The sequence below is a fragment of the Miniopterus schreibersii genome (assembly GCF_964146895.1).
Source record: "Miniopterus schreibersii genome assembly, chromosome: 17".
Classification (NCBI taxonomy): domain Eukaryota; kingdom Metazoa; phylum Chordata; class Mammalia; order Chiroptera; family Miniopteridae; genus Miniopterus; species Miniopterus schreibersii.
This window is the reverse complement of record NC_138117.1, coordinates 28,073,696-28,101,096: the sequence shown is the minus strand read 5'-3', so window position 1 is coordinate 28,101,096 and position 27,401 is coordinate 28,073,696. Positions and strand designations below refer to the sequence as shown.

The following is a 27,401-nucleotide window of genomic DNA, read 5'->3' as shown; positions in this document are numbered from 1 at the left end:
GGCCTGCTCGGAGGAGGGCTCTCACTTGGGGAGGACCTTGGTCACCGGTGCGGCGCTATACCAAGGCTGGGATGCTGTGTGAGGGACTGCAACGAGCTGGTGGCCTGCAGTCCAACTTGGCATTCACTGCGTCTCCCTCCAGCTCCACAGCCAGAGAATTTGGACAACATTCAAAGGAGCCACAGATGCAATTACACTGGGCTGGGATGTGGGAATTGAAGACTTCTACAAAAAAGTTAAATGAATTAGGTTTATTGAACTCAGAGATGGAGAACCTTACAAGGGCAGCAACAAACAAAGATAGCAATAGGTTTACATTACAACACAGGAGAATGAAATTAAATGTAGGGAAGTTCCCTTAGCCCTGAGAGGGAGAAATGGGTCGCTTAAGTAGAATGGATTTCTCCAGGGTGGCTGGCGCGTGCTCGGCTGACTCAGGCAGACCTGAGTCACCTCTGACACGTCTCCGCCCACGCTGTTAAAAGACTACTTTCAAGTACTTCTTTAAACTCAAAATGGAAAATGAAGAGGCAGCTGGTGCCTCAGTTGTTTTAATGGCCTCGGGCTTGGTTATCGCTGGTAAAGAGAACTTCCAACATAACATGAAGCCCAGCACCAGTGACTGGACAGGAGCCCGAGCCAGGGCTCCCCTGTGTGTGACGGTGCAGATTTGCTCGATGCTGAAGTCAGACTCACAGGTACTGGGTTTCTTTCTATTGTCCCATTTTTAGTATAAACAAGCCCGATAAAGGACCTAATCTCGGCAAATGGTAACAGTGGAAATTTGAGTGGATGGCACCCTAAGCTGTTCATGTCTGTCCCCGAACACTATTTTCTTTAAGGCATGATTGGCAGAGAAAAACAGACACGATGATTTCCCTATGACACTGCTAATAGCTAATAAATCACACACACAGTTGTATGTAAGTTAATTCTTTAAATTTAATCAGTCCTTTATAAAACTTCCCAATTAATTAGTAAAAGATGGCTTATTTTAATAGCCTTCAACAATTGGTCGCTATTTAAACAAGACATTCTAAAAAAAAAGCAATCACATAATAGTTTAGTCATTTACAAGTGGATGGTATACATTTAGATACAGAGGTAGAAGTTCACTTTTACAACGTTTCACTAATACACATTTACCAAATTCAAGGCACAAAATAGTTTGCTTTACAAAAAAATACTGTAAAAATGTCATTTGCTGTTGTACAAGGTGAATAAAACTTTCAAAAGAATCTTTACACCCTTCCATATGTACTCCAGAGTATAAGATTTCCCCCCTCACTAATCATAGTTGGCACAAAAATGGGGATTTTTTAAAATTTAGAAGTTCCCATTTTTAGAAATGCTTTCTTTGCTGAGCTACTATGTATTCTAGATAAATGTCCACCCAGAGAAGTGAAACACAGCAATGTCCTGAGGAAAGGGCACTTTCTGTTTGCAGCAGAGTTCACAGGTAGGAAATGCATGATCTTTTTTGGATAACTGGGTCCCCAGAGTGATAGATACTTGAGGAAAGGTTTCAGAGATAAAGTTTAAAAATTTGGCTAACACTTTAGTCGTTGTGACTTTAAGAAAGAGACCTGATCATCCTACAGTAACAATCAAACATCACTTAATTCAAATTGATGGAGGTTTCAGAATTCCTTTTCAAAAGAGCTACACAAATACCACGAGAGGGCCGCACAGGCTTTGCAGAACCGAAACCTAGGAAACGTGAGAAAACAGCACTATCGGTCCTTGGAGTTGCAAGGGTGTCAACTGGCTAGAGTTTAATGACGAGAATTAATGAACTCTATGGGAATTGAGAAAAATCACACACATGAAACACACTGTAGTTATCATCTCTAGACTTTCTGCTCATTAAAAAAAATAACGGTAGCCTGGAGATGTCACACAGTGCTTGTCTGAAAGAACTGACTGGTTTTAGGGTTCTGCCTAATAGGATCTCGCTGGCAACAACTCGACCTCACTTTTGCTGATCGTGTTTTCCAAGTACTCTAGTTGGTTAATTTACATTTTATTTATTTCTTTAAAAAGTTGATTAATAAAAAAAAAGTCCACACGAATTTAGAATCCGGAGAATGTCAGTAATGCTGAAGTGGATGACCCGGAGCATCCTGGTCGCCGTCCGAGAGAAATGGTATCGCACATGAACACGGTTCTCAGATGCCGCTTTTCGCTTCATTATTGTTTGTGGCTTGTTTTCTTTGAGCAATAAAGGGGTACATACACTTGTCCGCCCCTAGGAACCGATACATGCACACGACTGCTTCAAATGGAAGGATGCTGAAAGGAAAAGCCACAGCTGTGAGCACGGGAGGCGTGAATCAAGTCAGGGAAGGACCGCACCCGGGAGGGGCCCCTCAAAGTTACCTCTTCATGAAAGTCACGATGTACATGAGGCGCGGGGTGCAGATCATGGGCTGGTCGGTGAGGATGGCCCTCATGGCCTGCTGCACACAGTAGTCTGGCTTCAGAGGGGGCAAGAAAGGCTCGATCTCCTTCCTGAAAGTCATGTAATTAAAATGCAATGAAGAACGAACACACAACAGGGAAGACTGAGCATACACATCACAACATTAACAGTTATGTTATCTGAGTGACAAGATTTTGGGTCCGCTTTGTTTACTTCATGGTGTTTTCTTGTATTTTTTAAAGTTTCCTACTATGAATGGGCAACAGTCTGGAAAACAAGTTTTTTAAAAAAGGCAAAACCAGTCTGCTTACTGGAAAGTGAGTCAAGTTTTAAAAATGCCTGAAGATGTATTTCGAATTACTTTTCTATTTCCTTTCCTTTCAACATAAAAAGGAGAGGGTGCTCAGCATAACAAACACTAAACCCAAACAAGATGCCAAACTTTTGGTGTTCAGTGTAGCTCAAATGACGGCGTGCAAACACTGGCAGAGCCTTTCTGAGTGAAGTAAGGCAGCTCTGTCCCTTCCCGGGTGCCAGCCAGGGAAAGCCAAGGTATTTTCTCCAGGGCGCTCCGACGTGACGCACACTGAGACATCTACCTACCTTCAGCTGAGTTCAAAAAGTTACATGTTGAAATAGCCTAATGATATAATTTACTCCACTCACTTTTCCCTGTCCCACCACAGCTCTGGACACCTGCCCTGATTCTAGACAGGAAACAGAGCTCCTCAGACCCTGAGCAACTGACTCCTAACATAAGGGAAAACCACATGTGTGTGTATGCACATGCGTGCACATGCGTGCACACGCGCACACACACGGGAAAGGTGGGGTCAGCCTGAGACTGCAAGGGCTCACGTCATCTTCCGCCACTTCACTGCTGGTCAGGTTCAGGATGTGACCGACAGGAACTCACTGGTTATCTTCCGCCGCCTTTCAAATGCACCCAAGCAAAGGCCTCCGAGCAAGGTGTCTTCTCAAGCACCCTCTTAGCGATTCCCAGGGGTGTTTACCTGCTTAGCTCCAGGCAGACCTGACTTGACATTTACATTCCCATATGCCTCCTTTCAAGGTGGGCGGGTATTTTACTTCATTTCTAGTAAACTGAGTCGTTTCTTCTCAATCTGGCTACATACTCTCTGCAGAAAGGAAGCTCCCCAGTCTGGAGTGAACTCCTCCGTAACAGTGACATTCCAACACTGGCATGAAAGAAATAAAACACCTCCTAAAGAGGTGGCCTCGCACGGGACTCTGGGGTCCTAGTCTCTGCTTGAGGGTGTGGAGAAGCCATGCTCCGTCCGATGCTTTTAGCCTGACTTCTGCAAAGTGACCCCAGCGTGGCACCAGACCCTCGCCTGCTAATCTCGCTCACATCAACTTTACAAGCCTCTGACCAGTGAAAACTTCACGTTAACTGTCAAATGAGAGTCCAAGTGAAGGCTATGTTTGAGGATCCCAATTTCACATATTCTCCCGGTATGGAAAGATGATTTTTAAAACAGCTTTTTATCAGCAATAAGATGGGTTCTCACAGACCTGATCCGGCAGCCTCTGAACATGCCAGTGTCAACCAGGTATGGGCAAACCAGCGTTGTTTTAATTCCATCCTTCTCAGCAGCCTTCAACTCGTGGCTCAGGGACTCGTGGAAGCCCACGACTCCAAATTTACTGGCACAGTAATCCTGGGTTAGAGGGAGAGAGGAGGGCCACAGAGCTAAGGACACGCACAGATCCCAGACCAACCCCAATCCCAAGCTTCCCTCCGGTCTATTACTCTGGTTACACGTTTGCTACAAAAGGTTACAGGTGACTTAGCAAAGCAAAGGAAAGCATTTTAAAAGACAGATATCTGATGTGGTTCAGTGCAGAAATAATATTTTCAAAGCAACAGCAAAAACACATGAACACTTTTCGCCACATCAATGAGGTATCATGTTACTAGGGGGGAGTTACCACAAAGGACGCTATGAAAGCCAGTGAGCTGGAGTTAAAAATGGAGAGAGGTTTACTTTGAAGTGTCTGGAAAATTTACAAATGGTCTCTTGTTCAGCAAAGAAAACTGAGAAACAGTTCGTTTAAGTTAATGCTTGGAGAACAGAGGCGAGTGAGCCTAGCTTAGGTTATAAGTTGTTATGATCTGATTTTCTTTTTAGGGTGAAGTACAAATGAAAATGATAACTACACCTTGTGAACTTAAACTAGAACTTAACCTAAGGAAACATGGTATAAAAAGAAAGTTCTCGCTACCCAACTTTACGTTTAGGAACGGGAAGGTAGAATGGAGAAGCCATCTATTCTGTGTCCTTTGCGTATTTGCATGGGGCGATGCTTCCAACGCTGACACTATAGGCACCCACAGGACAGCAGCACATTGTAATATACGTGCACACGCTTTATAATTTGAACATGGTGAGGAGCAGGGTTTGATTAAGGCCAGTTTCACAAACTGACAATGCAGGACCCCTCACATCTGCCAGAACCATCTCATCTGACGAGCTGATACAAGATCGCTCACTTTGGGCAAGTTGACCAAAACAGAAGGTCAACCTTTGGCCTCATTTATCTGCTCCCCATGACACTGCCACTGCCCTCCACGGCTTCATTCTTGACCTGGTGCCTCCCACCATCATCAAGCAAAACTGCTAGTGGGCACGGGGCACACTGAGGACGGGCCCGGCGCCTTCTCTTCCTGCTGCTGTCCGGTGACACCTGAGGGCCCTGGGACACCTAGGTAGAGGCTTTCAGGAACGTCCAGGCAGCAGGTACTCTTCTTAGGATTTGGGGGTATTCGTCACGACACAGAGCAACTGAATGAAAGAACAGCTTTACATCTGACAAACCTCGACTCCAGCGGTACTGAACAATCCCAAGGAACTTGCAACTGTCACGATATGACCATGATTAATCTCCAGCATCGTAGGAAGAAAAGCCTTTGTGGTCTGAAAGAAAAGTGAGATGCAGGCTTCAGAACTCGAGGAGTGTCATCTAAAACCCAAACCAACATCACAAAGTTTTACATTTACCAAAAATAGAAGATCTTTCAGAATCTGGTTAACTTCGCACCGTGTCATTGGCGTGGAAGGCCTATTACAAGCCATGACCAACAAGACTGTAACACAAGACCCTTTGGGGACAATGTCCAGATGAAAAGAAAGCCATCAGTATAAGGCTCTCTATCACCTTTCAAGTGATAGTTATCTGCTAATCTAAACGACTCCTAGGTCAGAAATCTTTTTAGCTTGTGACACTTAAGAGCAGCTCTCTCATGGTCTGAGAAGGGCCCCCAGCCTCCCCACAGATGCCTTGTATCAATGTTTACCTAACAGATACATCTAAACAGCGATAAACCCATGAATGAAGGGATGTCCCAGCATTGTCCTCCAGCACGTAAAGCTTTATTGCCAAAGTGTACTAACAGGAGGTCAAATATTTTCATATGTTAAAAAACTGGGTAAAAGTACAGAATCATTTTAATGAAAACCGTGTAGTAATGCTAACTCTGCACTGACAAGAACTTCTCAGTGACCGCACTGCACTATGGGGTGTGCTGGGCAGCGACTTTCCCATGGAGGCAGGTGACTGGCCCCTCAGTGCAGCAGAGCACGTGGCACAAATTCCAGGAGAGTGGACTCGGGCGGCGCTGATTTCTTACTCACTAAATTCTCCTCTCCCTCTAGTTCTATTGCCTTCAAGATGCAGGGCTGTATTTTTTAAAAAATTACTTCAAATTGCTTAAGATGATCTATGAACTACTCTACCAGGCTCCCAACAGTTTTATAACCTGCTTCTTAAAAGAAAGCAGCAAAGAGCAATCTGTCTACTGTTGAGTTATAGCCCATTGCCAACACAGCTTCCCATGATTTATGAAGTTAAAAAACCCAAACGCTACACAATGGACTTTAAGAAGAGCTGCATTCCCTTCTCAGAGGATTTCCTGGCTAAGTGATCACTGAATTTTTGCATAAATATCTAATTTGTTATGATAACGTTTGCATGTACAAGATAAAAAACAGTCATTCCATCAACTGTGAAGTTTTCCCATGTTCCAAACCATGACACATGCAATTGCTGGATGAATCTTGATAACATGTCCTAAGGTCTTCCCTAGTCTGGCTCTGGACCAGCATGTGACAGCCCTTGCCCCCCAACTCGGACCCCATTTGTCGGCCTCCTCGCTGTTGCCACCTATGTCGTGCTTACCTCACCTGCCAGGTTTCACCCGTGACCTCTTCTCTGAACATCTACCCCCGATCCTGCCTATGTACTTCCGAGTATAAGATCCATCACAGATTTTCGCAGCCCCTATGATTTCCGAGTGCTCGTGTCACTGGAGTTCCCAATACTTCGCTATCAAAAGTAGTCAGGGGGTTAAGCCTTTACCTAATATTATTCTAGTCACCTGACTTTGCCCATATTTCTTTAAGACATACAGTTGGTACCATTCACTGTAACATATGTTTTGTGGTATTTTGACTTTGTTTTAATTTGGCTGCCCCAGACTAAGCGGGAAGATACAGGTTCTCTCAACTATGAAGGGAGAAATCTACGCTGTGACAGGTTTATGGCAGGTACACATTTCAGCTTGACCTGATTTCTTCGTGGTGGTAAGCAGGAATGGTTAGGGCAATTACGACAGCAATTATGACTTTGGTGTGCTGGATAGCCAAAAAAGGCAAGCTGTGGTACTTTAGGTCATTATAGGTCTACCTTTAGGCTCTATAGCTGATGTATGGCCATTATATCACAGACTTACAATAAAGTAGCATCACAAAGAGGTTACATATTCCAATCTAAACTAGAAAACCTATCCTTATACAAGCAAGCTTATGAGTGTTGTTTTAAGCATCTGGTTATGATTGTCTCCAGATTAGCTAAAAAGTATAAAATTTATTCTTCATGTTATCCAGAAATCATTGTTAAGTATTAATTGTTTGCTTAGTCTTGTAAGATGGGATAGATTTAGTATAAAGGGCCCTATTTTCAAGTTCATAAGTATAAGAACTCGATGTTAAATCCTAAGAAATTACAGTGTAAAATACCCCTGAGAATATGCTACTTGGTGACCTGACACATCCGAACGCCGACTGTGACCACCACGTGGCCCGTGTCCCCTCTAACTCTGGCTGGTGGATGGCCCTGAGTGGAAGCGCAGACACCAAGTGGGTTGGCGCTAACGACTTCCCCATGTTCATGGGCCACACCATTGCCTGCAGGTGTTAAATGACTAATCCAGGTCCCAGCACCATATAAAGTAGGTGATAGAAGATTAACAAATTCCTAACGGTTTTTAAAGTTTCACTTGTTGCAAGTCTCTGAAACTGACGAACGTCCCCTCTCCTGAGATTAGTCTGGTGGAATCAACTTACTCAACAAGCGTTTCTTGACGGTCTACTACACGCAGGTTCTGTTGTGATCTGGCCAGTGATGGGAGGACAGTGGGTCCCTTCCTGTCCCTGTGCAGAACTTACTGGGTTAAATCAGAGCATCCAATGGAAAGCAGTTCTACTTTACACTTTAGAAAAGCAGGGTCTCGTGGCTGCATACTCTAAAAAAAAAGTCACTTGGGCTTCTTCCCCCTGATCCCTCTGCAAAGTACTGTTGTCTGGAGGGACACTGAAGCTGCTGGTTTTGGATTTAAAGGGAAAAGGGAAAAAGAAAAACAAAAGAATCCAAACATGGCTAAATGACAATTTTTTTCAAATTAATTGTGGTTGTAAACATTTTTCAGGGAAATATGCTTCACTTTAAGTAGCCAGTAAAGTGACATAGGTTTGTTTAATCTGAAACTTTCTTTTGGGGGGTGGGGGTTGGTTTAAAAAAAATAGTGTCTGATCAATGTTCTGTTTAAAGTATGTGACTTCTTGCCTAATCAGGGACAGATCCAGCCTCTGTATGAATGAAATCCAGTGTGTTATTTTATTTCTCGCTCCAAGACAAAGGCCTATATTCTTTATTTAGAAAGGCTTACCAACTATAGATCTAAAACTAAAATTACTAGGACAACTACAAGCCATGTGGGGAAAACAAGGTGCTGAGAGAAGGGGGAGGTGAAGGAAGCACCCAAAGCCACATGGCCTCGGAACCAGACTGCCTGTCTTCCAGAGCTGGTGTCAGCCACTCAGCTCCTACTGTGCACCGGGCCAAGGCCAGCCTGGGAGGGGAGCGTTCACGTAGGGACCAGTCAGGTTTCCTTTTAACCCTGAGTTTGCAGGGCTCAAGCTGGAGCCTGATCCATGCGACTGAGCACCAGGGCTGCTAATCATTTTCTTTGCTGCCTGAATGGAGGTGAGCAATTACTGCTGGTGCGTTGTTCCCACAACCAAACTCCTGCCTTATGTCTGGAGCACATTACCAAATAAACTTTGATCAGCACGGAGTCTATCCCTGACTTTACAAGAAAAATGCTATAAATCAGTGGTTAGAATGCACCCCACTTTCAGGAATTTCCCCAAGCCCCCAACTAGTTTTCTTTTCTAATGACTCTTGCCCTCAACAGCCTGGTAGATGACATCTGAGATAGCACAGCGTGTTCCGTCCCTGACACCGTCTGACAGCACACAGAAATCTGGCACTTCGCAATGAATTATTAATGTGCGCAAATACTGTAGCATGTTTGAGATGGGGACCAGCGAAAGGTGAAGTGCTAGTTGCCATGACACCAGTCAGTTCAAGCTAAGGTTCGCGATCTCTCACTTTGTCTCAGAGAGTCATTAGCAGAACAGAAAGGACAAATCCGAAGCGCAACCCAACTGGCTTAAGCAGAAACTCACGGCTGTGCCGCCGTCAGTGAACCTGGCCGGGCAGCTCAGACAGCTCACCCAGCACCGGGACTGCTGTGTTTTCTCCACTGTAAGGACGGATTCCCGGGACTGGGAACTAGCACCCGGTAAAGGGACCTCTAAAGAAGCAGAGTTGGTTGGTGCCAATGGTGGTTGCCAAGGTTGGCTAGACACTTACCCTAAGTCAGAGAATTATACTCTATCACTATGTCCTCTTACTCAAATGTCTAAGACACAGAGGAGGACACCCAGCTTCTCATCAGGAAAATAGGGTTGCCTCTGGATCTCGGGGGGCTCAAGGTCAGTAACCAATGTACAGTAACTGGTCTGCTCAGTGAGACAATTTACAGTCAGAATGGACTAGGGATTATCTTATCTGCAAAAGAGAAAACTCTTAGGAACAGCCCCTGGCTAAAAAGTATGGAGATACAACCTTGATTCCCTGTGACTAACTTTCATCACAAGACTCCAATACCTTGGTCTGCCACCAGCTGACAGGGTTGCTATGTGACTCAAAGGAAAACAGAAGGAAAAGGGACATTCGTATGGACACTGACATTCCTATGGAACCTACTTAACAAGTCCAGTATCCCCACGGCTCCTCAGGGGTCCTCTTCAAAGCACCAGGCGCTTTGAAAGATAACGGTAGGGGTCATATTTATAATACAAACAAGAACTTCTTGAACAGAAGTGTGACTGGACATAGACACGACATGTCCCATCTCAAGAAACCTTTGAATGTTAGGTTTACGCCAAATTAACCTCCAACAGTTCCAACCGTCCAGATCATCCCGGGTGCCCCTAATGACAGACTGCGGCACGGAGCCTGCGGCTGCACTGTCAGGACCAATCAGCCCAAAGTTAAATAAAAGAGCACGTGAAGAAATGTGGAACCCAGCAAAGTCTGCGTTGAAACTTCCAGAATGATGACTTGTTAAAGGTACAGGTGAGACGCCCAGAATGTGTTCTCTGGATTTGTGAGCCAGTCCAAGTTAATGGGCATGAAGGGGAAAGTGAGTGAGTTTCTCACAGCAGGAAAAAGCATCATACTGTATTTTTGTGCATTTGTGCATTTTTACAACTGTCCTGTGGTCAATTCAAGATGAGGCGTATTTTACAAGAATCATTTTGTAGTGTTTATCTCTCATTTGAATGTCCAAGAAACAGAGCAGACTTTCTAACGAGACCCATAAATTGTATTATGATGGAAGAGTAGCATCATCAGCACTTTATAGTAGTTTACTGAGGTACGTTGAAGGGTTTTCAGAATCTCCAAATAACAGCAATATGTACAGTTAAAAATAATACAATCAAGACTCCGCTGAACAAAGAACATCTACCTGGACATCCGTGGGGTGCCCACCCCTCCAGTGGTTCAACAGTGTTCCCTGGGGTCTTGCTTCTCCTGTTTATGTTGCTACCAGAGTAACTGATCTCTGTCAGGATCACAAGGGACCACACTGCTATTTACAAGGCTCAAATGACATCTTCTCTGAAAACTCAGTCCCCGCTTCTGGAAAACTATGATTCAAAAGCACAAACTATTGAAGGCGCTGAAAATAGAGTGAACTAGTGTTACAAAGGTTAATAGGATAAATCGCTAGTGTGTTCAGAGACTAAGAAATGGTGACATACCTCCCACCTAACCTGGGAAAGAAACACACGGCTAAATAAATGCTCTTCATGCTGTAGACTTATAGGTATCTGCTTAATGGATACACTGACCACCAAACTTAGACATTTCACTCTGACACAGAAAATGCTACTTGAAAATTTTCATTACAAAGTTGTCTTCAATTAGGAAGTAAAACCCGGATCTATGTTTGCTCTAACATAATGACTTGAAGTATTTTGGATGCGGTTGACAGCACACATTCTGAAATTCATGTAACTGGATCCCGGCTTTTTTCCCTTTCCTATTTGGGTGTGTTTGTAGACATAAAGGGACAAATTGTGCAATAGAGCCCCAAGATACTGAAGCCTGGAACTGCTCTCTCAGTCTTAACAAAATGTTCATCAGAATCTCAGATCGACACAAAACGTTCTGTCTTTCGCTACAAGAGGAGACTCAAGATGTCGTAACCGTCGACTTGTACCATCTACTGTCCTCTTTATGACTGCCCTGAGGCTGCAGGATTAGCTCACGTTTGTAGGCATCGGCAGTTAATTCTTCACACACACACAGGCCCACTCCTACAGCTGCCCTGCAACCAAGAAGCCAATAAAAGAGCGAGGCCTTTCAAACGCACACCTAGATGATGACACCAAGAGTTATTCAGCAAAAATAAGTGCTTCATTAACTCCCTTCCCACTGTTGAGGCATGCAATGAACCTACCCTGAGGAGCAGAGTCAGACATCAACATCTCCCTAATTTTAGAGTGTGTGATGCAGAAATGCCAGAAAGGAGGTGACTTAAAACTCAAACTGGCCTTTGGAGTCCAGACACCACATGTTCCCCACTGCCAGTCACTTAGCCTTCCTTGTCACTTGACCTCTCCCGACTTAACTCATTTGTGAGATGAAAAGGAGATCGCCAAGTTTCTTTGCTCAAAAATGATATGATGACTTATACCCAATAATTCTTTCTTCGATTCCTACCACGCTTTCAAAATACAAGTTGTAACACTGTGGTCTAACTTGCATAGGAGTCTCATAAATGACTCAGCAAGGTACTGCTCCATTAGTGCCAGCATCTGGTGCGCAGTAAAAATACCTATTCATCAAACTTGAATATGTGGTCGTGCCTGTGCCTTAAAATTATCTCAATCAAATTCATGCCTCTTCTATAGTAAAAAAAAATTACAAATTCTCTGAGAAACAATCATTGCTTTTCTGCACTTTACTTCAGCCCGTGGAAGCTCGGTGCGTTAAAAGAAACCATGAATGCTGAGCACTGTTTCTGAAAGGCTGTTTTCCCTGACCCTCCCCCTGGCTGAGTCCTAGATGATCAAAGGATTGTTCCAGGATCTCCCTCAAGCTCAGGGCCCTCCCCCTATTTAATAACTCTTTATAGAATAATGAAAATAACCCACAAAATTGCGGCCAAATTGTCGGCTGAACAACAGGTTGTCATTAATCCCTTTGCTTTGTCCCAAGCTCCAATCACATCTCAGAAATTGTAATAAAGACAAATCTTCCAAAGGGCAGAGGCTCTGTTCTGCTTGGGTGACTGTAGCCACTTCCGTGAGGCATGATCACGTGCAGCCGGCCGGCCACCGCTCAGGCGGGCTGAGTGGCAGGACCCTCCCACCCCACCCTCCAACAGCCCAGCCCCGAAATGTCCCCATGATCACCTTCCAGCATTCCTTGTGTTTCATATGTATAAATAGTTCATATTCTTCTTTGCTTTCTACTTTGCTTACTGTGGAGTCTTTAAAAAAAAAATTAAAATCTTAACCTAAATGAAATAAATATAATCAAAAGGTTACTCCTGAAAACTTATTCTCAAGCATGCACTATCACAACTTAGAACTTACTATGTATGACGCTCTATCAAGCACCTGTATCACACTGGACATGTTAAGTAAATTTAAGGATTGCAGAAAATCACCTTTTCTATAAGTCAGTGGTTCTCAAACTTTGATACACACGGGATCACAAGAAGGAGGCCTAACTTCTGAGGTCGGGCTGCATCCCAGACTATTTATACCAGGAGGGACTCAGGCATCGAGAGACGACATTTCCCGGGTGACTCCAACATGGAGCCGAGTCTGAGAACCAGTGTTTCTAGCAGAGGATCTCAGTCCCAGGCTGGGTACTTCTGTCCTGGGAGGAGCTGTCCTCTGCTTCGCAGAACGTTTAGCAGCATCCCTGGCCTCTACCCATTAGATGCTAGTAACTATGCCACCAGGGCTGACAAGCAAAAATGTCTTTAGATGTGGCCAAATGCCCAAGAGGGAAACAGCCCCAGTGCGACCCACTCTAGGAGGAATACAGACATTACAAATTAAGCCCCATATCGTCCAGCGGTGATTTATTCTAAGCTCTAATTCTCACACTGTTAAGGACATTTTTCCAGGTTTGGAAGACATTCTGGGCTTACAAAAAATCACAACTTAAAATTGGGCTCAAAAGCCCATCCCTTTTAGTTTATGTGTCAATACCTTCAGACCACCAATCCACTACCCAATTAAGAAATATCTTTGAAGGACAGTAGTGCCGGCAACATGTCAGGGGCTGGGAGTAGAGGAGGGGAGGGCACAGCAGGCAAGGTTCCTTCCCTCCTGTAACTTATTTCCAGGCAGCATTTGGTCCTGGGTGGGAGAATGGAGCTCCTCAGTGCACAGCCTTGACTCTGTGCCATGATGCTTCTGGCTTTGGAAACTCCATCCTTGGCACAGAGACCAAGGGGAACAGAGACAAGAAAGCACCTGAACTCTTCCTTTTAGACACTGGACTAGAGGCCAAATCAAAGAATTAAACCTCAACTAGGGTGGACCCCAGAGTGCATGGTCTGCCATCTTCCCAGTCCACAAGATTCCTAAAGGGCTGATTAGCTCAGGGGGAAAAATAGGCAGGGGGAAGGAGAACAGTGAGAGCGTGGGAAGGAAAATAAGTATTCATGAACAGTTCCTCCTCCTCAAACTCTGATGTGTACAGATCACCTGGGACCTGAATCAAACCCAGATTCTGACCTAGTAGGTATGGGAGGGGGCCCAGAGTCTGATTTTCTAACCTGTGGCCATCTGGGTGATGCTGTTGCTGTGGACCATGGGCTAAGCATTGAGTTCTAGAGTGAGCCAGGGAATCTGTCTATGCCACACCTCACATGGCTTCAGAGCAATTTCTCCTAGAAATGCAGCAAAATAGGAAGACTAATTTCTCTCTATCCCACTCGTGCTCTTTGAACCAGGATCTTAGGGGTTGGGAAGGACCATTCTCCACTCCCCACACCCTTCTTCCAACAACACATATCAGATGAACGTCGGTTCAAGTCAAAGTCAAGAGCCCCAGAGCTCTGGGTCGACAACCCTGGGAGTTTACAGACGACTGTATGCATGTTTGCCCTGGGTCCATCTTTAGTAGTTAGCAGTCTGTGAATGTTTGTGTCACTCTCAAAATTCATGTTGAAACCTAATCCTCAAGGTGTTGGTATCAGGAGGTGGGGCTTTTGGGAGGTGATTAGGTCATGAGGGTGGAGCCCTCATGAATGGGATTAGTGCCCTGACAAAAGAGACACGAGAGCTCCCTGTCCCCTCCACCACGTGAGAACACATTCAGCAAAGACCAGCTGTCTACAAACCAGGAAGCGGGCCCTCGCCAGACACCGAGTCTGCCGGAGCCTTGATCTTGGACAAACCTTGAACCTGAACAGACCCAGACGTCTCTGCCCACATCAAAACAAGCTCCCAAAACGAGACTGAGAAGGCTTCAAAATCACTCCCCTCATCCAGAGGCTTTGAAGGCTCAGCTTTCCAGACAGGAAATTCAGACCCTTTTGGCCTCAGCATTTCTCTTTTTCATTTTTCACATTTACCTTTCCGAAGCTTTCATGCTTTGGCAAGCCTGGGAGAAAACCCTACCTAGGAAAAAATGACCCTTTAACAATCAGATGCTTGGGCAGTACGTTTGGACACCATCGGTGGGTCAAAATGGCACAATTCTGGAAAATGGTGATTAGCATTTTCAAAGGCAAAGCCTACGGAATTATCTAGAATTCTGATCCCATAAGATTATTATGTAACAGAATAAAGGTTTTACATTTTTCTGGAGATAAGAAGCTTAAAAATAAAACTGCACTAAAACCACGCTGTTACTGACATTTTGGCACCACGCATTTATAGGACTTGGTTCAGCCGGTCCTTGCAGGAGAAGAGCCTTTTGATTCAGTACTTTTTGCGTCCAGTTTGTCAGTGTTGACAAGCACACGAGCAAGAGGAGGAAGGAAGATGGGTGAGCAAGAATGCACTGTACTACTCTTAATGAAAATTACAGAAAAACACATGAACTGGGCTTTGGTAATAAAATTCTAGTGTGGTATTCATTCGTTAGTCTAAATTTTTGCATGCTTGTCTAATTTATGGAGCAATCTTTCTGGGGATATTAAGCTAGAGTTAATTAGCCATTGCTAAACCAACCATGCTAGTAAAAAATAAAATAAAAAAATCCACATTTGAAGGTGGAGTCTTACTTTATACCACAGGACAAAAGCTAAGTGACTCACAGGCAAATCCAGGTGCTTTGAACATATAGCCCAGGGAAGTACAGCAGGTCCTGGAATAACGCTGATTCATTCAATGTTCACTCGTCAACATTGATGAGATGCCCCAGGAACTTAGCTCTTATTTCTATCAATTAGCCTGTGGCGAAGTTGGTTTCATTATATGTCGTTTTGCTTAAAAAGTCACAACCCTACTGGCATTAGTGAGGACTCCCTGTACTTTGTAGAGGCTCCCAACTAAAGCCCTACGAGGACGAGGGCCTGGGCCCTTGCCTCTTCCTTCCCCTGGGGTGACCTTAGGCAAGTCCCATAACCTGTCTCAGTTTGTTTCCTCAACCATAAAAACGGGGATAAGCTCTACTTAATTCAGAAGAATGTGCATGAAAGGGCTTTGTAAAATTTAAGTGCTATATAAAAGTACAGTAAGTGCACACAAGGCTCATTAAGCATATATTTATAGGCTATTTTGGTTATAAGTGCTATCTATTTTTTGTTACATTGTTTTTTCAAGTTCCTGCAATTCCTGGTTCCTACTATGTATGGCTCCAAGGCCTCCTGGCCTCCCTGCAGCGCCAGACCACACTTCTGGCAGAAACCTGTCCTGGCCACTAGCAGCAGCCTCAAAAACTCATTGCTGAGTGATTGTTCAGACACCCTTTCTTCCAGAGTCCTACATGGTCCTGGGCAACACCCACTTTCCCATGACACCCCTCTCTAATCCTTTTCTTTAGTCCTGTTTTACTAGGGCCAGAAAACAGCTGTTTTAAAATGTAAATTACAATGCTGGATGGGAAGTGTCCAGTGAATATAAAAATACTAACAAGTTAGAACAGAACTACTTTTATATCTGCTGTTTCCTCTTTCCCAAGAGATTGCAGAACTACCTTGTTTTAAAGTCTTTGTGAGCTGGGCAAGGCATGGCTCAGCAGCTGAGCATCGACCTAGGATCCAGGAGATCGCGGTTTGATTCCGGGTCAGGGCACATGCCCGGGCTGTGGGCTCCAACCCCAGTCGGGGGTGTGCAGGAGGCAGCCCATCAATGACTCTCTTATCATTGATGTTTCAACTCTCTCTCTCCCTCTCCCTTCCTCTCTCTGAAATCAATAAAGGTATATTTTAAAAAAATAAGTAAAAAATAAATAAATAAAAAGTTCTTGTGAAATCAGTAGGGGGCAGTATGTTAATTACAATTTGCAGGTGGGAAAATTCAGGCTTTGAATTTTAAGTTTCACATGTCCTCAAAATACTCATGTGCTTACACAAGTTACACCACAAATATTTTCCCAGTTACACTGATTTGGGAAGTGTTACTTTGAGCCCCATTGTTTAGAATAACACTAAGAAGCTGAACCATGTTAATATTTAAAAAATCCAGTACTAGGCTATTTGAAGGAAAAGCAAGAAATTCAAATTTTATGCAAGCAGCAAATAAGAAACACTGTGGTTTCACCAAACCAAAAATCGCCAGTGTTGAAATGTTAACACCGGTGCCGCCGCAGCTTTGTGTGATCTCTGAGAGTCTCACAGACCAAGTCGTGTGTTTTGTCTCCAAACGTGAAGTCACTGTAAGTGGCTTGTCAGTTGGGCTAATTTGACAGCACTCAAAGTTGCTGCAGTAATTGCCCTTACTTGTTAAATGTTCTAGCAGCACTTGCTGAAGTGTTGAAACTTTTATGATCATTATGAGAGGATATTCCATTTTTTCCCCCCTTGGTTCACTTTAATTTTACTCGCAGAGCATTTAGGAAAATGGTCTCTGATAGGTGTGAACTTGAGTTTTAAGGGAATTGACAAATAAAGTACAAAAGAAAAACAAATTCAGGAATGGGCCACAGTGTTAGCATTCCTGCTGTTGAATGCATCCCCTCCAGGGCTGAGATGGCTCAAGCCTTGTAAACCCGGAGTGCGTCAGGGTGGATGTGATGAAATCCTAAGGCCATGCTCTGACAACCTCTCTCTCTACAGTGGTATCTTAAGTGTACAGGTCACAACACAGGGAGGGTCTCTCACACTGCCCTACTACGGGACCAGCCGTATGCTTTAACTGCCTAAATATATTCACAAAGAATTAAAAGATTCCAGTCTCTGAGTTATTTTTCAGTTATGATTATAAGGGGTCTGAGCCTAGGAGTTTTTAGGTCAGTTAATGGAAACTATAAGAGGGGTTTGTTTTTTGAATAGCTAACTATGATAGTAACTTCTGAGATAAGAAATCACAGTTTAAACCAACAGAGATTTAACACATTTTTATCTGATCCCTGGAGTTACAGGCTCAAAACATTGGCTTTAACCCATTCAGTGGAGGCAGGGAATAGTTTCCCATTTCTTAAGGACTATCAGAGTTCGTCAAAGAACTTCAAAGATTAGCTACAAAAGGCCCTTTGTCTTGGGAAAATTACTGGTTGCATGTAGAAGGAAATAAGATACAATCCCCCCAGCCAGTACGCCCCCTAGTGGAATTTCAGCATAGCACAATTTGGGGGTCCCCAAACATCCTGGGTATGGAGGGCTTACCACAGGCTGGAAAGGGCTCTCCCAAATCTAGGGGTATAACTGCACCCTAGTCAAGAGCCTTCTGCGTTTACCACTCACTGAGCATTCCAAACCAAGCAAACACACAAGACCATCTACACATCTATCCACACAGGCTATTTATCATAATTGAAACAGGCTTAATTGCAGTTTCCGAAAGACAGAAATTTTAGATGAATCTGCTATTAATATGCCTTAACTCAAGACAGACTTAAATAAAAAGGGGCTTTCTACTTTAAAAATACATTCTAACACCCAAGTGAGGTATTAAGACTGCTTGAAAGGAATTTTTTGATCACCACATCTTAAGAGATATAATCAAGTTACTAAAGTCAATTCACTTGACAATCTGAAGAGTGATTAAGGTAAAAACGAATTTAAAGGGAGAATAAACTGAGAGAATGTGGGCAGTTAAGCATTTAACCATTGGGTTTGTCACTCTTCTCCAGGCCCCGGGGACCCAACCCTGCAATGAGTGTGTAAGGACTCCGCCGGGCAATGACCATTCAGTCTTTTGGGAAAAGTTATGGCTAAAACCCTGGATGTAGAAATAACCAGGGAGAAAGAACAAACACTACCTTTGCTTGCAGGAATGAGATAAACAGCACATAATCCAACAAAAGGGCCATTCCCTGAACCAGGAATTGGAGGTGACTCTACAAGGACTGCCCTTTAATATATAAAGATACTAGTTAGTCAACATGAGAATACTTTGATTGTGTTTTTCTTTCCCAGGAGTAGCGATACATTTGTCTGAACTATTTAACTTTGTCTCCCAGTAAGACAGGACTCAAATGGCACAACAACTGAGTGGCCAGGGCTCTTTCAGGGCACAGTGAAGTGTCCAGCCCCTTTGGACCTGCCTTGTTAGGGCAAACCAGGGGATGTAGAAGTGATGAGCTTGAAGGCAGGTGGAAATCGGCTTGGGGAGGTGTAAGCTGCGGTGCTAACGAAACTGGACTTCATGGTGTGAACAAAATCATCACGCAAGGGTTTGGGGTAGTTTCCAGTCAGCATAACCTTTAAGCAGGCATATCGCAAATTCCAGTCTGCTTAGAAAAGCCTGGGTTGGAGAGCAACGGCTGGGAACAGGGAAAGTCGTTGGGAGACTCTTTCCAGAGTCCAGGCAAGAGGTGATGGAAGCACACAGGTGAAGGCAGGCTTGGAAAGGAAGGATCAAAGCACATGGAAGCAGCAGAGCAGTCAGGATTGGGTGACCCATGCATGTGTGCAGCACCAGCAATTAAAGATACTGCTGCTGTCTCCAAGCCTGATACTGGCCACGCCTGGGAATTCAAAGGGCAAAAAGGAGCTGGCTCAATTTTGAGACTTGCTGATGTTAGGGAGTATGTGGAACAGACAAGACAGTTGTGTGAACTTGGGAACTGCCACAGAAATCACAGTTGAAGCCGCTGAATAAATAGATTACCCAGTTAGGAGTGCACAGCGGGGAGAGGTCTGAGCAGGCATTTCGGAGGCAGGGAGGCTAAGAGGAGGCAGGAAGAAAAGCAGGAGAAACGGGGCTTATCACGGAAGCTAAAGCACGGAGTTTCAAAGACATGGTCAACGGGGTCACCTGCAGAAAGACCAAGCTACACATTGGTTTTGGCGACTAGGGGAGTACTGCTGTTTTTCCTGACACTGGTTACTTGGTAATATCTTCTAAACAGTCGAGATAACCAGACACAGATGAGAACAAATATCAAAGATGCTGGGAACATTTTTTATAGGATGGTTCCCTGATCACACCAGTTATGTAAAGTGACGTTTTAGCATGTCATAGATGCGGATTTCTGGGAGCAAAAGATGTAGGCCCAGCATGTAATATATCAAATATAGACAAAGTTCAATGAGCACGTAATCTTATTTTGTGTTAGGAAAGAAGGGTATGGAATGATTTTGTTAGGTACAGTCCCAGGTACCCAAGTAGTTGCTGTCGAAAGGGAGGTTTTATTCTGGTTTTAACTGTGACCACAAGAATTAATAAGACGAAGTATGCTCAGCCCATGTAAATTTATAGTTCAGTTCAAGACATAAAAAGTCTTTATCTCTAAAGCTCAAACATTTGATTTTTATGCATATGTTTATTTAATAACAGAAGGCAGTTAGTTGTAGTACAGACTTTAAAAGAGGCCTTGAATTGCACGTTTTTAGGAGTTATCTCAAGGCAGGAAAACAATGCTCCATAAAATATATAGTCTAACAATTCTTAATATTATGGTTTGGAGGAGGGAGCATTGGCTATTTCGTTTTATATGAATACTTCAGAAATAATTTTTACAAAAATCCTAAATCTAAGAGGTCTTGAACAAAACTACATTTCTCTAACCAGAGAACAGAGGATTACAATATTTGAGATTAAAAACTAGTAAATCACAAAAAACTTGAACATTAATGATTAGGGACCATTCATGAGATATTAGGTACTAATGTCTTTAAGTGCTACATTACTCAGATCTCCTGGTGGGCTTTTACTTTTCCTGGATGGATTTTAACTAAATAGACTTTAGACATTTGGATATAGATAAATGCCTAATTCAGTAATTAGTATTTTAAAACTGTGAAACCTTTTAAGTTAAGTGGTCTATTAATTAACTACCAATTATCTTGTCTGACTACCATATCAATAGAAGTAAATTACCGACTAGCTATTTGACAGATTGAGTCCTTTGCGATGCAAAATTTCTCCAGAACATAAAAGGCCTGCAGTTAAATGCTTTTGCTTCCCCCTTTTGGTTAATCAGGGATCAATGTGCTGCTCACGTAGAAAGGCCAGATGCAGCTCTTTGGTCAAGAAGGATGTACAGATAAACTATCTTTTAGCTAAGATTCTACTCTGAAAAAATAAGTGAAGCCATGTTAATGTTTTGGGGAAAAGATGGGTTTGCAGTTCCTAAGCTTTTGCTTCTCCCCAAAGTACAGAGAACCTAAGACGGTTTCTATGACTGTGGCAAACACAGTGCATTGTATTGTATACATTCTCCATGGTCTTGTGCTCACCGTGAATGGTGCACAACAGATTATACTGACTAGAACCTGCCCCAAATCTATCACTTCTTGACTGGTGACCAAGAAGAGGTTCCTGGGAGAGCTGTTGAAGGAAGGGTACTGGAGGATTAAGTATCTCAGCAGACTGGAGGGCTGTGCCAAGTATGGCAAAAACCACCAACACGTGTGCAAATAGTAAGCAGCAAGGAAGGAGTTAGAGTAGGAGTCCTCTCCCTGAGGGCTGATTATTGGGAAATAGGAATGGCTGCCAGACAGTCAACTTGAGCTTGATTCAAATTGGTATATCCACACCAGCCTTCTCAAGTCACTAGCCTCGCACCACTGAGCAGACTCAATACACTCGAGTAAAAATGAGCATACAGGTAGGGCAGGGGGAATGGAAAAATTGTGTAGGAAAACAAAAGGAGATACAAACAATAACGAATGTGAGCCAGCCCCACTTTGAAATCCCATCAATCTTACCCAGCTTGAATTAGTCCAGCATAATCTTACCTTTGGAAACTGCAGAAGACAGGCCCATGTGAGCACTCTCTGAATAGGTGATCTTCTAAATATTTAAGCAGAAGCCTCCCCTTTATTATCAAACATTTATTGAGTGACTGAGGAGTAGAGTTCTGTGCCAGGCCAGGGAAATCAAATAGATGCATATAATACACTGCCTTCAGACAGCCTGTCATCTACTTAGGGGTTTCAGAGCACAAGGTTTAAAAAGTTACACCAAAGAACACATACCAGGCACCAAAGGACAGGCATGACAAGGCTGCAAGAGATCCGCGGCAAGAAGAGAAAAGGCTTCCACAAGTCATCTGACTGTAGCTTCATCAGAAAACAGGAGGTTGGATAAGGTGATCGCTAAGGACCCTTGCAGCTCTAATATGCAAAAATGCCAGAAAAGGGCTGGAGTGGGGAGGGAAGGTTATAATAAGAACTTGAGCTAGAACTTCGAAGGTGGATGGAGTAGGGGAGGAGGCCCTTCCAGGCAGGGGGAACAGTCTAAGGAATGGCTTGTAAGTAGCAGCATCCACAGCTTTTTGGTGGAGGCTCACATGACACCCACGTGGTTTTCTATTGAACTGCATATGACTTTAACTCTGGTCAGAACTGCATACTATTGATCATTTTATGAAAACCGACAACAACTGCTACTTAAAAGTCTGGCTCAAGACAATCTGTTCAAATGAGTGAACAAATCTTTGCTCAGCTGATCTACTTCTTAAAACGGTTGGGGCAACTTCTTTTCCCCAGCCGGATACAGTAAGAAGACACATTGGTTATTTTTTCTGGAAGGGGAACAGCACATGCCAACACTGGACATCTCTGAACAGTTACCAGGAACACTTTCCTGCCACAGGGCTACTGGAAGGAAAGCTGAATTCAGGTGGCTATTAGGCCACATAACACCCTGAACCCAACCCCCCCAAAAAAATCACTGTAAAATTACAGTAACTCTTCTTTTACATTTTAGTTGCTAGATCTCAACTTCTTAAAAGGTTTCTAAGTCTCGGCAAGAAGTTAAAAATTCCAACTTGAAAATGAATTTTCTGACTCAATGTTGAAAATAAATTCTTAAGTTTAGATGCTTGGGGGAAAAACAGCTGGAGAATTCAGGAGCCTCCCATATTTTAATATGAAGTGACGTCATACTGTCAAGGCTTCCAAGAACTCCCTAAATTGTGTAGTTAAGCAACATCTCAAAAGGCCTCTGGGAAGGTGACCTGTTCCTTCTTGCTGTATGGCTTCAGCTCCACAATAATTTTGCTATTGGAGATTTGAATGAATTTTCTCCTTAGATAAGAAAGTAGCCCAATGTTTAGGGTACAGTACATTAATGGGTGTGCATTTTCAAAGCTGAAGCTATGGATTTTCTGTGCTTAACACACTCTAAATTAGCTCTCACTTCATAGGATGTTTAGAGAAAAGGAACTGCTTTCCTCTTGTAAGTATTGAACTGAAGATCATATGGGATTTCTTGAAAAATCTGGTTTCATTTGAAATTTTACAATTCAGCAAAATAATCACACAGAGTAAGTAGGCAAGGTGGTTAAACTTCAGAGTATTTTGTGTAGGTAAACGTTTACAGTTCAGAAACCGAGAATCATTTCAGTCAGAGGTTATCGGAAAAAACCAGTCCTGGAGCCTGTGGTTTATAACTAGCCTACCAAGGGCTGAGAGTCTGCTGAAGGACGGATAGCTGATGGAAATCAACTCAAGTTTCTATGGCAGCTTCACCCTTACCATTCTTCAAATATGAAAACTACAGTCCACCTGCAATTTCTGAACGTCATTTATGGCAAGTGGCGATTGCTTTACTCAGAATTATAAACACACGAGATTCTGGATAAGCTGCACTGCCCACTTTGTTCAGTTGTACTGGCCTTAACTTATCTGACCCACCCCTGCGTCATCTGCTGCCTGTTCCTGTGGACCCCAAGGCAGCGAGGACTTTTATCCACTCCCCATCCCCACTGCACACAACACACACGCTCACACACCTACGTGCACACAAGCACATCTGAATTCCCCCAAACTGTATTTGGTAATCTCCTTCCTCCTTTAAAACATGATATGAGTTAACTCACGTCATTTATATGTTCATTTCTAGAGGTTTAGAAATGAATAAAGTTCATGTTTCAAAATAAAACATAAGCTTCTTCCAGGATCAGAGAAATGGTTTCATGTTAAAGGAGCAACATTTGAATAAGTACTTCCAAAGCCATATTAAGTTTTTAAGCAGTTGCTAAAAAATTAATGAGATTTAATGTGACCTATTTAGGAGAAACAGTTCTTTGTTGGGTTTGATTAGAAGGCTAAACTGGCTATGCAACACACACACACAAACACACCCCACCCTCTCTCACCTTTTCTTTACTGGATCCCACCTGTCTACAAAGAAAAGGGGAAATACTACGAAGGAGGAAAAGCAGAAAGTGGGTCGACCGTGTACAGTGATACGGGAGGGTTTCACATCTACCATTACTTAATCAGTTCAGCTGAAAAACTGGGTTAGTTTCGTCCCCAGAGCAGTAGAAAGCCCTCCCTCGCATCCTTACGTGCTGCAGAAGCTCTGATGTTCTAACCATCACCCAGAAGCTGCTAGGGTATATGTCCCTGGTCCACCAGACCTCACACTCCTCCTGCCCCTACACAGGGACTCTGTGGTCCTATCACGGTGACTTCTGTTCTCCTGAGAGAGGCATCCTCTAAGCTGAGATGTATTCCAACAGGACAATGCCACAGACCCTGTGATGGGCCACGGATGTGAAGTGCCTACCAGGGTGGCCTGACCGCTCCCAGTGGACCACAAATGCTGATCTCAGAACCTCTGGCACTTCCCAAAATGTGGCTGAGCAGTAATTTGGAAGCCTAAACTCTGACTTTAGGAATTCATAAGAACAACCGATGTTTTACAAACTCAACAGAAAGTAAAATAAACAAACCCAGGATTTTATGCTTCCTCTTGTTATTTTTATGGCAGTCTTTCAAACTAGTTCAAAATGTTCAGTCCTCTACCCTCTCAAGAAATACTGAATTTGGGGAGGGGGGGGGCGGTGGGGAAGCGAACAGCTATTTAATGGTAACTGGTGTAAGATGTAATTCACCACGGGGAATAGTGAGTTAGAAGGAAGCTTTGTGGTGAGAGTGCAGGTGGCTTTCAGGCTGGTACTGAAGTTTCTCTCCTTCCCAAGCTTCCCATTGAGGAGGGCCCAGAAATGAAAATAAGGATGTTTATATTTACCCAGAAGTGTGCGTGGCAGTTGACCATCATGGTTCTCTCAATGAGCTCATCGGGACATTCCAGGAGGTGATGCCCGGAGACCACACCGGCATTGTTGACCAGGACCGAGACCTCGCCAACCTCCTTGCGGACTCTTTCGGCCGTCAGGTAGACATTCTCCCTCTTTCCCACATCACAGGTGTAGGTAAAAACCTGCAGGTTACAGTGGGGCAGGATTTCTTCCTCACCATTCCCAGCTGTCCTCAGGAGTCCAGGCGAGGGGAAAATACGGAAAAGAGAAGGGGGGAGGTTGCAAAACGTGAGTCACGTGGCCATCAGTAGGACAAAGATCACACAAAACAAAAATACTACAGTGAGCTTCAAATTTCTAACACCGTGAGGCTTGCCAATGACTGAGCTTACAGCTGCCTTCCTCCCCTAAAAGTCTTGGGGAATTAGAGCAATCTGCTGGAGAAGTCTGCTTAGGGGAAAATCGTGTAACTGTGACAAGCCCAATACAAGTCAGACCTCATGGGATCGGCTTCCTGGGGCTAAAGACACCTGGGAAGAACTGATCTCAGCCCAGAGAGTAACACCCCTCCTCCCAAACACACACACTGCACATTCCTCTTTTGGGGGAACACTGGCTGGGAGCGGCTTTTACTCTTCAGTATGAGCACCCTCAAAATGGAGACTCATCTCAAGGCTCACAAATCAAAACTGTAATCAATAATCTGCATTCATCCAAAGCCAAGAAATGCACGTAGAGTTTCTCATGAGAAGTGGAGGTCACACTGGTGTGTTCTAACTGACACAGTACATAAATCAAGTTCACAGGTAAATATGCCATTTTATCACACAAGAATTCAGTTTAAAAACCGAACTCTCTTCCCTGGAAAGTGAACACCTTTCTCTCTGAGGTTTTGGCAGGGAGCACAACAATCTTATTTGCTGCCCTTCAAACCACTGCTGAAAATGTAAAGTTTTCAACCTTTGATTTTCTGACCTAGATGGTAGGTGCCAATAATTTTGATGACAAATGATCAATATGGGGGAGGGGTGGTGCCCAAGTTACTCTTCTCTGTATAGTTCAATGTTTTCCCTGGAAACGAAAAATTTTGTCAAAAAGCAAGAGTGATTGCCAAATTTCCTGGGCCAATACTTATGGTTGGTTATGGTCACCATTTTTTTCTTTTTTAAAGTTTCAGGTTCAGGTCAGTTGATAAATATACCAAAAAAACACACGCAGACTTCCTGAAGTTCCCGAAAACATGAAATAAATTTACAAAAAGGCTTAAATCCTTCAAGCACTTTGTCTTAAGAGGCAACGCGCCTTTCAATCAGGCTAAGTATGTAACTAAAGTACTTACTTATCTCTGGCGACACAATGTAATTATTTCCTCGCGATTAAAGTTACAGTGAAATCAGTGCTGCCCTAGCCCAGGAGCCTCAGACCACGTTTACACACATACGTGCATCTGGCGGCTCTGAGAACAACTTCCCAGACAAGCTGACCACCGCAAGGGCATTTCTTTAGGACTCACACCTGAGGAAACAAGGTCCCTCTGCCTTGCCTGTGCTCAGGGGGCTCAGGAAACCCCACAGTCGTGCCCACACCGATCGGACCTCTGCTAACACAAGGGCTTGGCACACTTCCCCCCTCCAAAACAGGCGGGCACGCTCCTCCACGCGGGGGAGCAGTCCGTGTCGGGGTGTGTGTGTGTGTGTCGGGGGTCCCTTCCACGCGCGCAGGACCGACCGCGACGCGGGGTTCTGGGGTCCTCCCAGGTGGGCGCGGGCGGGCGGGGCCTGACTCAACAATGCCGGGGCGCAGGTCGGTTACCTTGCAGCGCCGCGGCGTCCGCCGCCTCCAGGTCGCGGTAGATGTGGCGCACCAGGCCCGCGGTCTCCTCGTTGCTCTGGGTGTTGATGTCCCAGAGCACCAGCAGCGCCCGGCGCCGGGCGAACTCGAGCGCGAAGAGGCGGCCCAGGCCGCTGCCGGCGCCGGTGATGAGGCACACCTGGCCCGCCACGCTCTTCTCCTTGGGCCGCACCAGCCAGCGCGCCGCGGCCAGCACGAACGCCCAGAGCACTTTGAAAGTGACCACGAAGAACTCCACCACGATGTTCATCGCGACGCCCGGGGGCCCCCACGAGCCCAGCGCCCGCGTCCGCGCCCACCCCGCGCCGGCCCCGGGGCGTTTGTCAGAGCGGCCGGGACGAGAAGGCTGCGCCCCGTGCCCGCCCCCGAGGTGCCCGCGGGGCTGGAGTGCGCGGGGCCGCTCCCGCCTGGGTTCGGCGCGGTGGCCCCGGACTGTGCCCGCGGCGGCGGCTGCCGGGCTCGGCGCCTCCTGCCGGCGGTCGCCCGCCCGGCCGGCCGGTCCCGCTGCAGCGGCGGTGACAGCCGCGACTCAGGCGGCGCGCGCCGCTCTCATGGCCAAGCCGCCGGCGCCGCGGCTCCCTCTCAGCCCGGGGGAGGGGCGCGCGGCACAGACGGCTCGGGCCGGCTGACCGCCGCGGGAGTTGTCAACTTGACCCAAGTTGCGAGAGGGTGGGAGGGTGGGGTGCGGGGCAGCGGGCGCGCCGGGAAGGGGCGACTCGCTCGGCGCGGGCGAGGGCTGCCCAGCCGCTCGCAGCCGCTCCCGCAGCCTCGTGTCCCCCGGCCCTGCGCTCCCCGCGGCTGTCACTCGGGCACCGGGCTCTGAAGCGAAGCGCCGCTCGCAAGTCGAAGCGCTCCCGGCCGCCTCTGAGCGGGATCCACGCTCCGCGCTATATAACCCGCG

At 45.1% G+C, this 27,401-nt stretch overlaps 1 protein-coding gene across 1 annotated transcript; it reads right to left on the bottom strand.

The window, feature by feature from the left end:
• Positions 1-236: 236 nt before the first annotated feature.
• On the bottom strand, positions 237-26,985 carry RDH10 (retinol dehydrogenase 10). Its single transcript, XM_081116356.1, has 6 exons — positions 26,462-26,985; positions 24,640-24,875; positions 5,263-5,361; positions 3,959-4,104; positions 2,380-2,511; positions 237-2,292 (listed from the first exon to the last, which is right to left on the bottom strand). Exons 1-6 carry the CDS (start codon positions 26,748-26,750, stop codon positions 2,169-2,171), a joined length of 1,026 nt encoding a protein of 341 aa, XP_080972482.1. The 5' UTR covers positions 26,751-26,985; the 3' UTR covers positions 237-2,168.
• Positions 26,986-27,401: the final 416 nt, after the last annotated feature.